General features: G+C 38.6%; 1 protein-coding gene across 1 annotated transcript in view; it reads right to left on the bottom strand.

Annotated features, from left to right (window-relative positions):
• Positions 1–13,847, bottom strand: part of arfgef2 (ADP-ribosylation factor guanine nucleotide-exchange factor 2 (brefeldin A-inhibited)) — a 60,687-nt gene that overhangs the window by 9,597 nt on the left and 37,243 nt on the right. Inside the window, exons 20-34 of the mRNA XM_059332679.1 lie at positions 13,341–13,469; positions 12,666–12,824; positions 10,801–10,948; positions 9,867–9,963; positions 9,691–9,731; positions 9,429–9,598; positions 7,913–8,064; positions 6,592–6,764; positions 5,582–5,742; positions 5,314–5,444; positions 4,438–4,567; positions 3,697–3,832; positions 580–718; positions 359–416; positions 53–161 (exon numbers count right to left, since the gene is read on the bottom strand). Of these exons, the coding sequence (XP_059188662.1) occupies positions 53–161; positions 359–416; positions 580–718; positions 3,697–3,832; positions 4,438–4,567; positions 5,314–5,444; positions 5,582–5,742; positions 6,592–6,764; positions 7,913–8,064; positions 9,429–9,598; positions 9,691–9,731; positions 9,867–9,963; positions 10,801–10,948; positions 12,666–12,824; positions 13,341–13,469 (1,933 nt within the window). The remainder of the gene's footprint in view (positions 1–52; positions 162–358; positions 417–579; positions 719–3,696; positions 3,833–4,437; positions 4,568–5,313; positions 5,445–5,581; positions 5,743–6,591; positions 6,765–7,912; positions 8,065–9,428; positions 9,599–9,690; positions 9,732–9,866; positions 9,964–10,800; positions 10,949–12,665; positions 12,825–13,340; positions 13,470–13,847) is intronic.

Here is a 13,847-nt window from a genome sequence, read left to right as displayed (position 1 = left end):
GTGACAGGCCTGTGTTTGTGTGTGAGTGTGTGTGTGAATGCTGTGTACTCACTAGCATTGGACTTGCCCTTCCAGGTGTCATCGCTGGACATCTGACTGTGTCCTCTCTCAGACAGCGCTCTGTCGTAGCTGCTCTGGGACAGGCTGTCGAAATCAGCGTCCTGGAGACACAAATATCATGGACATTCACAGGTTGGCATCATACTTCTGATGTGGTAAAAGGTTAATAGGAAATATTATATGAAGTTTTACTGGCAGAAACAGATTATAATGTTTCGGTTGAAGTCTGAAACATCTGCTGAGCTGCTGCTGTAAAACCTGTAATATAGTTCAGTTATACGAGTGTTTATTTTCTTACAAAATGCTTGCCATCTGCAGTTTCCTCTTCCTGTCCAGCTGGTCGCCAAGTCAACAAACTGAAAAGCAAACAGAATGGTAGGTCAGGAATCATGTGTTGCGATAACATCCTGTCATAGAAGCATGATAACCTGTTTACAATTAACCTCTCTCTAAAGGTGCTTTCTTTGACTATATAATTGTCTGTTTTGAGTTGAGAGTACACTGAGGTTCAGGACTTACGCGTGAGGGCTGGTGTTTTGGAAGATCTCCAGCATACAGGAGCAGGTGATGTTCCACACTTCAGGGCTAAACTTCTCCCCGTTCAGGATCACCAGGTTCTCTAGGCAGTTTGTCCCCGACCGAGCCAGCTGCTCATTGTCTGTAGGAGGAAGGTATTGACTTCAAAGCATATCTGACACTTAAAGACACTAGGAGTTTCACCGAGGCTCACAAGGTGCTTTGTCAAGACAGAGACATGTGACAAATACTCCATGAGAATCAGTTTACACAGAGCAAAGAGGAGTGTGTACGCAGAGGTTGTAAAAATGTTCATATTTTTGTTTTTATAGTTATTTTTGTTATTGTCATTATAACTTGTTGTTGATGATATATATATATATATATATATATATATATATGTATATATATATATGTTTTTTTCGATTATCAGTAGTCTTATAACTATGAAATTTAAGGCTTTAAATAAGCCCATCTGGGTTTTCTGCCTCTCCATTCACTTTACACTATTTGTTATCTTTGTCATTTTATGTAATTCTAACTAAATTCTACTAAATAAACCTAACCTAAATAAATAAATGTAAGCATAAAGCATAGATAATGACTTAAACTCCCCGTTGGTTAGGGGTTTTCTGACGGCAAGGTAAAGCGGTAAAAATATTCTTAATATATAGTTTACACTTAAACCAATGGATTTTTGGTGGCTAAAACACATTTGGCTGCAGCCCCTGTCCTCAGCAGTACTCCTTCCTGCTTCTCTTTACACTGACTATGGGTAAGTAAAAGGGCTGGGGGTATAAAAAATATACCAATATATTTTTAAATGTGATATGGAATTAGATCATATCACATATATCAATATAGTTTAAAAAAATATTTTATATATAAATGCTGTCCTTACTAGGGTTTGTCATATTTAGGTATAGACTGTTTAAAAGAAGTGGATGTAGCCACCATGATATCACCCATTCATTTGTGGACTATTATCTGAAGCCTTGAGTTTGGCATTTTTGCTAGCGCCATTTTGGGTTTTTTTGGAGGCAGAAGTGACTTCAACAAGAGGCTGCAGCTCACCAGGGACACTTTGCAAGTCCGTTGACACCTACAACCTGACTGCACCCTCAGGTCTATGCTGTGTACTAACAAATAAATCATCCATAATTCTAGGTGAACCAAAAACAAGATAAGGGCTTAGTAAATGTACACAGTGCCATGCATACACACTGCTAAAATAAACACATCTATCTATAAAGCAAGAAGCGTGTGTGTGTGTGTGTGTGTGTGTGTGTCTAGTTCATATCTCTCTGACCGTTAGTCAGACTGACCTCAGATTTCGTATGTGTCTTGCTCATGGCACGAAGGTGTGCATGCTCGATTTTGAAGATTTTTGAATTAATTTTTCAAAATATCATTATTTATGTAGGACGTGTTGCGGCATTGCACTGTTTCCGATCGGACGCCTTTTAGGGGAGCTCCGCCCCATTGTGTGATAGGCCTACACCTGGTCAGTAACACAATTCACTCTGGATTTCCACCCTGACTCATCTCATCTGAAGTCTATTTAGCCTACCTATCTTTAGGAGTTTTAAAGTGCGCTACAAGGTTCAATTTTCCAATAATATTCTAATATTTTCCAGTGAATATCAATGTTCAATGTGTATGTGTTGGATGGTGTGCTACCTTATGAAAAGGAAGTGTTTTATGGAGTTGTAGGTCTGCATGTAATGTAGGAATACATACTTCCTACGGGCACTGCACTAGTAATTATAAATTCATGAAATAAAAACATACTGAAATATGTCATGCTCCCTCCCTGCACCAAAAATGTTCCAAACTGAAAACAGTTACCCTCACCCAGGGATTTGAAGTGAACCTGATATGACCTGAACCGTTTGATCCTCAGACTAAACTGTTGGCTCTGTCCCAACACTGTTTTTAGGACAATTCACAGTGGCGTAAGCACCATTAGCTGCTAGCACCCTGCTCAGCCACTGACACATTGAGGGCTGCATGCAAGCAATCGATTCACCCTGAATTCTGTGCAAAATCACTTTAAATTATTCATACACTGGGCATTCCCGGCACACCTGGTAGAGCGCATACCACAGAGGCCCAGTCCTCATTTCCCATGTGTGTTGTTTTCTTAAAGATCAAGGTTGTGCATTCAATCCTGTTTACTATTAATTTGATATTTAAGCATTATTTTAGACCTTTAAGGGGGGCTAATGAAAGTTTTACATTTTTATATTCTAAAATGTATTGTAGAATTTTTTTAGGTATCATGAAGCAGCACTGTTTTAGCTTTTAGGTGAAGTTATTTGAAATTGAGCATATTTAGCAGGCAAGAAAGGAGGAGAATCCCCCCAAAAGATGAACTCCACAATGCTACAAATCTCTCTGTAAAAGTCTGATTTTTAGACTAATCAGAAGACAGTCTTATTTTTATACATCCCTTTAATGACAGATGTTAGATTGTTCTGCATTTACTGCAGTCAGAGGCATTAATTTAAATCCAGTGACAGATGAGACAACAGTCTCTCTGTTTGAACAAACATCACTATGAAATGTAGTGGTAGCAAATCATCTGATGTCAACATCATGTCAGACAAGAGATGAGAAGTTTTGTTTTGAAACAAATTTTGAACTGAGCCATGTTGGTTTTGAAAAAGCTGACTCTTCAGAAATTTATTTAAGCATTATTTTATACCTTTAAGCGGGCGGCCCGGGTTCGAATCCGGCTCGGAGCCCTTTCCCGCATGTCTTCCCCTCTGTCTCCCCCTTTCACTCTCATAATCTCTCGTGTCAATAAAAGCTACAAAAAATGCCCAAAAAATATCTTAAAAAAAAAAAAATTCATACACTTCCTGTTATTATGGTGAAACAAACTGTAGCAACTCCATAAAAGCGAAGCATACGTTTCAGTCGTTCTAATATTATCTCATATAGTCCCTTACTGGTGTGCCTAAATGAAAGCACAGCACTAAAACATCCAGTCTGTAAAACCTCACACAGCATGGTGGGTGCTAGCTCTCAGCTTTATGAGCAGTATTTGCTCTTTGTGTGGACAGAAAATTTTATGAGGGTTCTGCTTTACCTGCCGACATGAAATTGAACACCCACCTTGCCTGACACACCACTGGAGCTGTGTGAAAATGTCAGCCAGCAGGATTTCACTGAGAGGCTCATAAAACTGGGTGAACACGTCACAGATGGCGTACAGAGCGTGGTTACATGTTGTTGTCATCCACTCCGTTTTCTGGAGACAAAAATAGAGACAAACATTAGTGGATGTGAGTAAGGTTTTTATCAATGTCTCCCTTTTAATTATGGATGTGTACATAGTGTATAAGTTGTAAGGTCTTCTGCCCCTGAGAGGCTTGTTAACCCTCTGGGACCACTATGGACATTTTCAGCCATATTTGTCATTTTTCACTTTTGTTTTGGCAATAAATAATACATATTTTTGGCTGGGGCATTTGTTTGCAAATGCATAAAAAAAATGCATCTAAATTAATTTTGTTCTTAATCTTTGACATATCCAAGGCTTTTATAATTATAACTACATTTTTGTGTTTTTTTTTCATTAAAAAAACATCAGTGACATTGTGACATTTAGAGGGTTAAAATGCCAAAAATGTTTAAACATTTGGTAGTTTTGAGCAGGGTGGAAGTTGTTTAAGAGGTTTATACAGAAAAAAAGTAGAAAAAAATATGAATCTGTAAAGTTTTTATCGCGTTTTTTTAAAAAAAAGTAGAAGGGTCAGCCGAAGGGTCTGAAAGGGTAGTGAATTAAAGTGGGCCCAGAGGGTTAAATCATAAACAACCATGGGACTTGATGGCCTGCAACCAGTGACCTCTGACCTCTGTCTGCTGCTCCGGGAGCTTCATGTTGTCAAAGATGCGGAAGACGATTCTGAAGAGGTCGTGCCACCAATGCTTCTCGAAGGTGTTGCCGTAGCTCTTCATGATCTCAAACATGACTGTGAGACCTCTGTCAGAAACAAAGACAGACAAAAACAGTTCACATCAGTCTTGTTGCTTCACAACTCTGCAACCAGCAAAAACAAAGAGGGATCAGCAGCAATACAACATGAGTATGAGGCTCAGTCAGCATGTGCTCAGTCTGGAGAAGAAGGCAGGAGTAGCAGCAGTGTACTGCTTTAGATGGGGGCTGCAGCTAAACATGTTTTAGCCAACTAAAAAAAAATAAAATCAGTTTTAGTGCACTTATATATACCGTATTAGGGCTGGGCGATATATCAATATAAAAGATATATCGATATATTTTTAAATGTGATATGGAATTAGACCATATCACATATATCGATATAGTTAAAAAAAAATCTTTCTTTATATATAAATGATGCCCTTACTAGAGTCTGTCATATTTAGTTCTTTTGTAATGTTCATCATTCTTTTCTCATATTAATATATTTATTTCAGAAAATGATCGGCTTATTCTATTTCATAGGCTATTTTTATTTAAGATATTTTTATAAAAATGTGCACTTTATGAAGCTTTGATTTAAAAAAAAAAAGTACTCCTGTTGTTATACAGTATTTATGTTCACTTAAATAAACGGTTTCAATAAGACATGTCATATTTGGTTTTGACTTTGACTGAACATTTGCTCTCACTTTGTGATAAAAATATCAGGATATATATCGTATATCGATATTCAGCCTAAATATATCTGGATATGACTTTTGGTCCATATCGCTGAACAGCTTTTCTACCTGGTCCGGACATCCAGCTTGCAGCGGTTGATGATGCAAGAAAGTTCAAACAGAATGGGAAACCAGCCTCGAACCCACACCCGGTCACCGGGGGCGACATTCATGTCATCACTGGTGTATTCCCTCAGGGCCTGGACAGAGACACATGAAGTGTTATAACACATTTTTATTTTTGAAGAAACCATACATTTGCAGATGAGAGAGAAAATGTCATTATCTTGTCACACTACTGCTGCTTTATTAAACCAGTAGAGTCAGAAGTTCCCACCTGTGGCCTCTCCGAGACGTATTTAGCACAGTGCCGGATGAGTCTGATAGCCTCCATGCTGGTGTCAGGAAAAGCTGCGTTGCACACAAACTCAGACAGGCACTTCACTGCATCTTGGAACGAATCAATAGCAGCTGCAAAGTGCTGCTGGAAGGTATTCACTGGGTTGAAAAGTGATGAAGAGAGGAGACAACAATTATTTTGTTGGCTTACAAGACCTTTCCTGTCAATAATTCTCACAGTCCTGAGAGGCAAGTAGAAAAAAGAGAAAACTAATCACTAGAATTTTAAGTCTGATCTAAATTGTTTGATCTCTCTGATCTCCTTTTTATGACTTAAGAGGTAAAACAGGTTAAAAAAAAGATTTTGTCAGAATAATCCTTCTAACTTGCTTTTCCCCATCTGTAAAACAGGATGGAAGTTTTGTCTGGATTAATTTTCTAAATTACTTATTTCAACTGTGAAAACAGGCAGAAAAAAGTGTTGGAAGGCCAATAACATCTTTGTCGGATGCATTTTGCTCCCTTGAAACAAGGTACAAACACAAGGTGTTGTGTTTAGAGAACACAGAAAAATTACAACTCACCTGGAAGAAAACATAAATGCATTTTAATCCCATTTGGAACAAGGGGAAGTGGTGAACTTTAGCCTCTTGTGGCCAAAATGAGTATTACAATGACAAACACATAAAATGATCCTGATAAAAAATGAAAACAAATCACCTAGCAAAACCTTAATCCACCATCTGCTTCACAAATGGGAAAAAAATAAGGAACTTTGAAATGTTACCTTACAAAACATTTTCCCCTCCTGTTCTTAAGTTATAAATACAATAGAGAAAACAATTAAGATCAGACTTCAAAAATGGATAAATAAAAGCTTCAGGAGGGCCGAGGATCCGCCTCACTGTCAGCTGAACACTTTGAGGCAACACAACCAAGGCCACTGGTTTCTTTTAACCATCTGAGCCAAAATGGCTGCCATGAGGAAAGAGCTGCAGTCGTACTCACTGACAATGTGTCCAGTGGTCTGGAAGGCCAGCTCCACTATGGTCTCATCGTGGTCAGAAGCTGCCTGGTGAAACACTGAGAAGATGTTCTTCCAACCTGAACGGATGTTGGCCGCCTGGGAGTTCACCATCTGAGCCACACACCTGATCACCATGTCTCTGATAGTGGGTGACCTGGGGGGAGGGGGTTGTTATTATGCTGTTAAGCTGTGCTTCTTTGACACTTTTAGCCCCTTCCATAGAGCCGTTTCATGCCGGAACATTTACGGCTCTGTAACGTCTCGCCTCCACTATGAACGCGCCCGAAGTGGAATGCTGGGATCAAGTGATGCCACCAATTTTCCGCCTTCAGAGATAGTCACAGAGGTGGAAAACTGGTGGGACTGTTGGAAGCGGGACCATTAAAACATGGTAGAACATTTTCGATAATCAGCGTTAAAGTAGATCACATGTACCCAGGTGATGAGGATACAAGGGCCTTGACATTGATCAAATAGTGTAAAGAAATGAGGATCAACAGCGTTGTCACATCAACTTGAAAACACAACTACTGTACGTCAATGGTTACTGCTATCAGAACCAACCACTAGGCCATCGGGGCGAATCTGGATATTTGACGGCGTGCCTCTAACACACACCTCCCACTTGGTCCAAGAGTCATCCAATCACTTCATCTGCACAACAACTGCAGCCAACGTCGTTAACTGTGCACCGCGTCCTGAAACAAACCAGCATTCTAACTGTACACGTGGTGTCCGCCACTGATCGTAAACAAACCGGCTTCGCTAACTGTGCACAGTTGTCCACAGAGTTGTGCACAGAGTGTCCGGTGCTTGTTGCAAACAAATAGAGGACGATAAGTGAACACATCCTTCTGCAGCCCATACATACTGTACTGCTACAGAGCTAACTGTTAGCCTGTTAGCACTGTGCTACTGCGCAGCACTGCTGCTGATCTGACTATCATCTCCTCCCACCTCGCTCTGCGACGCCGAACTGCACTATGAAAGGGCAGAATATCACTTTGCCCTCGCGGGATCACTATGAACGTCCTAAGGCGAAAGCCGGCACAGATCTTTCCAGCAATGTAGCGGGACATTTGCGGTACCACACTATGAAAGAGGCTTTTGTAACATGTAACAATGTAACACGGTAATGGTCACTACATCTAATACTGAAAAAAACCCATTTATATACTGTATATCATTTGTGCCCCACTATTCTTTACCATTCTTATTCCCATAACCCTTTAGCTTTTTACTCTAAATATGCTTAGGGCACTTTTATATATACTGAGAAAGTACCTAATTACAATACATCACCTGTTCTTCTTCATGATGTGCTCAAAAGGCCTAAGGAAGTCTTTCTGGAAGCGGAAGTTGGCCAGCTCTCCTTTCTCCAAGAACTTCATGGAGAGCTGCCTCAGTGAGTCCACAGCAAAGATGGCTACATCCTCATTAGGGTTACAGCCCACCTACAGGAAGACACAGCAGAGGAGTGGAGCTCAGTGATGCATTCTTTTTAATTATGATGAGTGAAATGATGAGTTGTTTTTTTCCCCAATACAGTTTGGTCAGTATGTTTACTGTATACTCTAATATAATTAAATGAATTAATTAACATTTATTGACTTGTTTGGCTACTCTGGGGCAGCAGTGCAGCAAGACATAAACACAAAACTGACATATTATCATCTTATGTAGTTTATATGGCAAATGTGTTGGCAGAAAAACACATTTGCATTGATGTAAGAACATTGAAATAAATGGCAATAATAAATGACAATGTCTTGCAGACACAGAGCCTGTGTAGACACAATTAAAGAGCCACCCTGTGTCCCAGTAGTGGTAATAAATCTCAAGCTAAAGGGGGGAAATACAGGACAAAACAAAGTGCACAGAGCAGCAGGGAGTACCACCCAAAGGGCACAGTGTTTTCCCACTCACTAAAATACATGAGACTGTAGAAGAATTGGCTAAATTTCTGTCCTCTTTATGAGCTGAAACAGAGTGATTTTATGCAAATCAGCATTTGTCATTATGGGGGGGGGCACATTTATTCTCAAAAGACACTTAAGACCGTGTTAACATTTTGGGTTAATTGACAAGAGAGGTGACATGAAAACAGACAAGGCAATTTGTTAACACTGCAAGAAAAGGTGAATTACAACCACCAAGCGGATTTGAGTTGTTCCACTCTCATTCAGCGACTCTCGGTCTCATTATGTTCCACAGGAGTGGTTGTGGAGTAAAGTGTGACACCTAGTGGTGAAATTGGGTATTGCAATCCTTTCTGTTTGGCTTAATATCAAACCGGTATCTCTAGACTGTAGCTCATACTGTTTTGATACATTTTTTAAAAACTCAACCTGTGCAAATCCTATAGTCCAGTAGTTCTCAACCTTTTTAAATTGCGACCCCCAATTTAACATGCACGTTGTCCGCGACCCCCGCTCACTGAACAGAATCTCACACGCACAGTTCAGATCACCCAAAAAAGAAACAAAATGACCAAAAAAAAGAAACAAAATTATCAAAAAAGACACAAAATGACCAAAAAAAGACACAAAATGACCCAAAAAAGAAACAAAATGACCAAAAAGACACAAAAAGACTAAAAAAATACACAAAATGACCAAAAAAAGGAAATAAAATGACCAAAAAAAAGACACAAATTGAACACAAAATGATAAAAAAAAGACACAAAATGACCAAAAAAGACACAAATTGACCACAAATTGATAAAAAAAAGACACAAAATGACATTAAGTGACCAAAAAGACTAAAACACATTAACACATGACCCCAAGGTTGAGAATAGCTGCTATAGTCCACTCACCTTGTTGAAGTGGTCTCCTATGACCTGCCAAATTCGGGACCACTGCAGCCTGATACGGTTCATGTTGTAGTAGGAGATTTCAACAATCTTTTGCAAGCTGAACATCCTCGGCTGGTGTGCTGAGGCCAGCTCGTCCATGGACACCGCACACAACCACCGCACGAAGTCCACTGGAGACAATAAGACAGCAACACATCATGAATAACTTTTCATTATCATTAATTATTAAGATACAGACAGAGATTATGTACGCCACACTCACCAATTGCATTTCCATCTAGTCTGGTGGAACCAGTGAAGATCCTGCAAATATAAAAGCAGCATTAATATTTGTATGGAACAGAAACCGCCATTCACATTAAGGATAGACATAGATCATGCATATGTTAAGTTATGAATGTCTTGTATTTGACTACTTTTATGGGCATTTTGTCTCACCTGTCCACAGCTACCACCACACTCTGAGAGCTGGTCTCTCCTACTGACTCCTGGATGTGAGCCATCTGTCTCTTGTCCTGACTTCCCACCAGGTTACCTGCAACACGAACACATTTAACACAAGTGAATTTATAAAGCCACACATCAGATCACATCATGTACAAAGCATGTACAAAAAGTTGGGACTTTTTGAGAACCAGGGTTGTATGTGACTTTTAAAAGCAGTGAAAAAGGTATTTGTGTGTGTGTGCTGTTAAATGTAGGTAGGAAATGGTAGGTAGGATATTTAGGGAATGTTATTTTCCCTAAGAAAGTCATTGTTTTCACAATGATCAATAGCTGCTTTGAAGTAGGGCTGGGCGATATATCCATATAAAAAAATATATCGATATATATTCTTAAATGTGATATGGAATTAGACCATACTGCATATATCGATATAGTTAAAAAATGTTTCTTTATATATAAATGCTGACCTTACTAGGGTTCATATTTAGTTATTTTGTAATGTTCGGTATGATGACACGTGTCACATGTTTCTCATCTAAATATATTTATTTCAGAAAAAGATGGGCCTATTTTTTTTCATAGGCTATTTTTATTTAAGATATTTTTTTGTTTAATTAATTTAATTAATTTGGAGCTTTGATTTTAATAAAAAGGTACTTCTGTTGTCATACAGTATTTAGGTTCGCTTATATAAACGGTTTCAATAAAACTACTTGTGACATGTCATAATTGACTTTGACTGAACATTTGCTCTCACTTTGCGATAAAAATATCAGGATATATATCGTATATCAATATTCAGCCTAAATATATCTAGATATGACTTTTGGTCCATATCGCCCAGCCCTAGTTTGAAGTTCATACTAGTTGATAATTTACCCCAAGAAGCTTGGGGTAAAATGTAATGTGTGTATGTGTGCCTTACCCAGGCCCAGGGGCATGAACTCCTCTGTGCCGGAGGGTAAACCCTTGATGCTGACGTCCTTGTCCCGGACCACGCCTGAGATGTAGCGCGTCTTTACCCCTGTGCCGATCAACTGGGCGAGCTCCAGCTGACTGATACACCTTAAGATCTACAACAAACAGAGATACACCACAAATTAAGCTCTGCGTTAGTTCAGGCGGAATACAGTAGTCACGCCTGCTTGGCTGTCAGCTGGTCTGACAACTACGCCAAGCCCAACCAATCACTATCACACACACACAACTAGGCGGTCCATTTAAACTGTTCTGCCTCTCACTCCTCCTGCATCGCATCACTCTGCTGCACACACTGCTGTGTTAAACCTCCCTCCACCACCCCAAGCACCACCTGTACAAGCCAGAGTATTTTTAGGATGAATTATTTGCAATGTTGTAATGTCTGCAAGTGTCAGTACTATTGCATATAGCATATTCAGGTTCTGCTCTGCATGTCCCTGGGGGATTAAATGTTGCACTCTCAGCCAGAATCTGTTGCATGCTGCACAGATACTGCCTGATAGCTTCTAGAGCAGAACCCACACCGCCAAATACAACTGTACGAACCATCTTGCAGTAAATGGTTAAAATCTATGACGAGGGTATTCCTGACTGAAATAAGTTGTAGGGGTGGTGTTTTAAGCTGTGAGGGACTGAGAACAGTTTATATGAAAAATATATCCTCAACAGTGATCATACATTTTTACCACTTTTATTAACACACGCTTAAGGTTACGGTATTTTCCTTAGGTGATTAAGTACTAAATTTACCAGGGTCCATATATATCAAGCACCTCAGAATCTGTCCTAGGAACTGTGCAGAAGTTTAAGCAAAGGTTGAAAGCACTTCAAGTTATTTAGGAAGCTTCCAACAGCAAGAAGGAGAACTCCTAGGAGAGCGACATTGCTGTTTTTAGAAACTCTAAGCTAGTAGAAAGTAGAAATTGTGATAAGTTGTAGTTTTGACAGTTGCCTTTTGAAATATTCAGTCGCAAGATTCAAAATGCAAGAAATATTAACTTTTTAAAACTAGTTTCAACATTCATTAAGGGGGGATGTATTGCAGTGCTGTTGTACAAGAGGGCATTAATTGTATCTAGGTGTTAATATTAATCGTATTGATATTATTTATCATATTTATACAGTATTCTTGTCCTTTTGCACATTCTACTTATTTACATATTCTTATGCTCCTAATATAGTATCTATTGTTTGTATGCATATATATATATAATGTAATATAACACATTGCTTTGTTACTACTACTACTATTATTATTATTATTATTATTATTATTATTATTATTAATAATATAATACACATATGCTGTTGCTGCCATCACTATTATTACTATATACTGTGATGTACTACTATTATTACACTGGCCTTATTATTATATATTATATTATAATTATTATACTATATATATACTGTACTATTATTATACATTGTCTAGACACAATAACATTATTACCATCATATCATCAGTACCATTACCATCATCTTGCCACTGTACCTTACCTACTAACTGATCTTTTTAATTTCTTAAGTGTCCTTGTTCTATTCTGTGTTTTTATTCTATTGTTGTTTTTATTTATACTACCTCAGTATTTTATTCTATTGTATTTTATTGTACTTAAATACCGGACTGTTGTGACAACCAAATTTCCCTTCGGGGATGAATAAAGTAATCAATCAATCAATCAACCTATCTAATAACTTGGCAGGTGAGAGTATGTGCAAGTTATGTGTATTCTATCACTCTATATTTCAGATATTTTTTCCCTCTGTGCTCCTAATTAAAGCTCATTAATCTTAGTAAGGTGCTACCTCATGCCAGGAGTTGCCCAGGTAGTTTCCGTCCGTGTGGGCCACAGTGATCAGGGTCTTGATGGTGTCGATGTTCTTCTGCTTCATCTCAGTGATGCTGGAGCTGGCCGTCAGCAGGGTGAATCTGGCCAAGGCTTGGACGTACGCGTCTCGCTCCAACTACAGACAGTAGAACCAGTTAGTACTCTTTCAGTTTCATGCTGTTTTAGACGGTAAAACACTGAGTCAATATAAAGATATAACATTGTGACCAGTTAAGAATAAATGAAACACACACATCATTTATTTACATACAAACTATGGAAGCTGTAACAGGCAAGTAAAAAAGGATCACCAGAATGTTCTTAAAGTCTGATTTAAATTGTTTTCTCTCCTGTGTTTATGACTTAAAAATATGTGACAAAAAGGTTTGGCCAAGATAATCTTTTGGTTTCAATTTCAAACCCTTGTAGCAGAAATTGGTATTACAACAACAAACCTGGCAGAACATTTTTTTCTCCATGTGCTTATTATTAAGGAACTTAGAAAGATTATCCAGGCAAAAGCACCTATTCTAACCCTAACGCTAACACAGAGGAGGGAAACAGACTTAGAAAATGCATTCGCAGAATTATTTTGCTCTCACTTGCCTCTCACTCTCCCATTAGGCTCAAAGTGTGTAAAAGATCACCAGACCTGCATGTTGAAGATGCAGGCGATCCTGATGGCACATCGAATGCCCTCCAGACACAGTGAAGCCACCTCTGGGTCGTCACAGTCCTGCAGTCCCACACTGAACGCTGCCAGCAAGGGCGTCCACGCCAGCTACAACATTCACACATTATCAGCAGTGTGTTCACAAACCGTTTACCTCTCCTGTTACAATATGCATCCCACTAGGAGTGGGCGATATGGCCCCTAAAAGATTATCACGATATTTCAGGGTATTTTTGCGATAACGATATTCTTGAAGATATTACAAAATACTTAAAAATATATAGAAAATATGATTTTTTTTAGTCTGTATCAATAAATAAAAAAATTTATAACAAAATAAAAATCAATCATAAATCTAAAATGAAGTGCAAATCTCAACAGTTGGCAAATACAAAAAAAATACTCTTGGCTTTTGAGTATTAGCAAATAATAAAAATAACCATCTAGGGGGAGAAAATGTTGTATATTTTCAAGTAAAATACATCA

The sequence above is a fragment of the Centropristis striata genome, chromosome 5, assembly GCF_030273125.1.
Source record: "Centropristis striata isolate RG_2023a ecotype Rhode Island chromosome 5, C.striata_1.0, whole genome shotgun sequence".
NCBI lineage: Eukaryota > Metazoa > Chordata > Actinopteri > Perciformes > Serranidae > Centropristis > Centropristis striata.
This window is presented reverse-complemented; position numbering and strand designations above follow the sequence as displayed.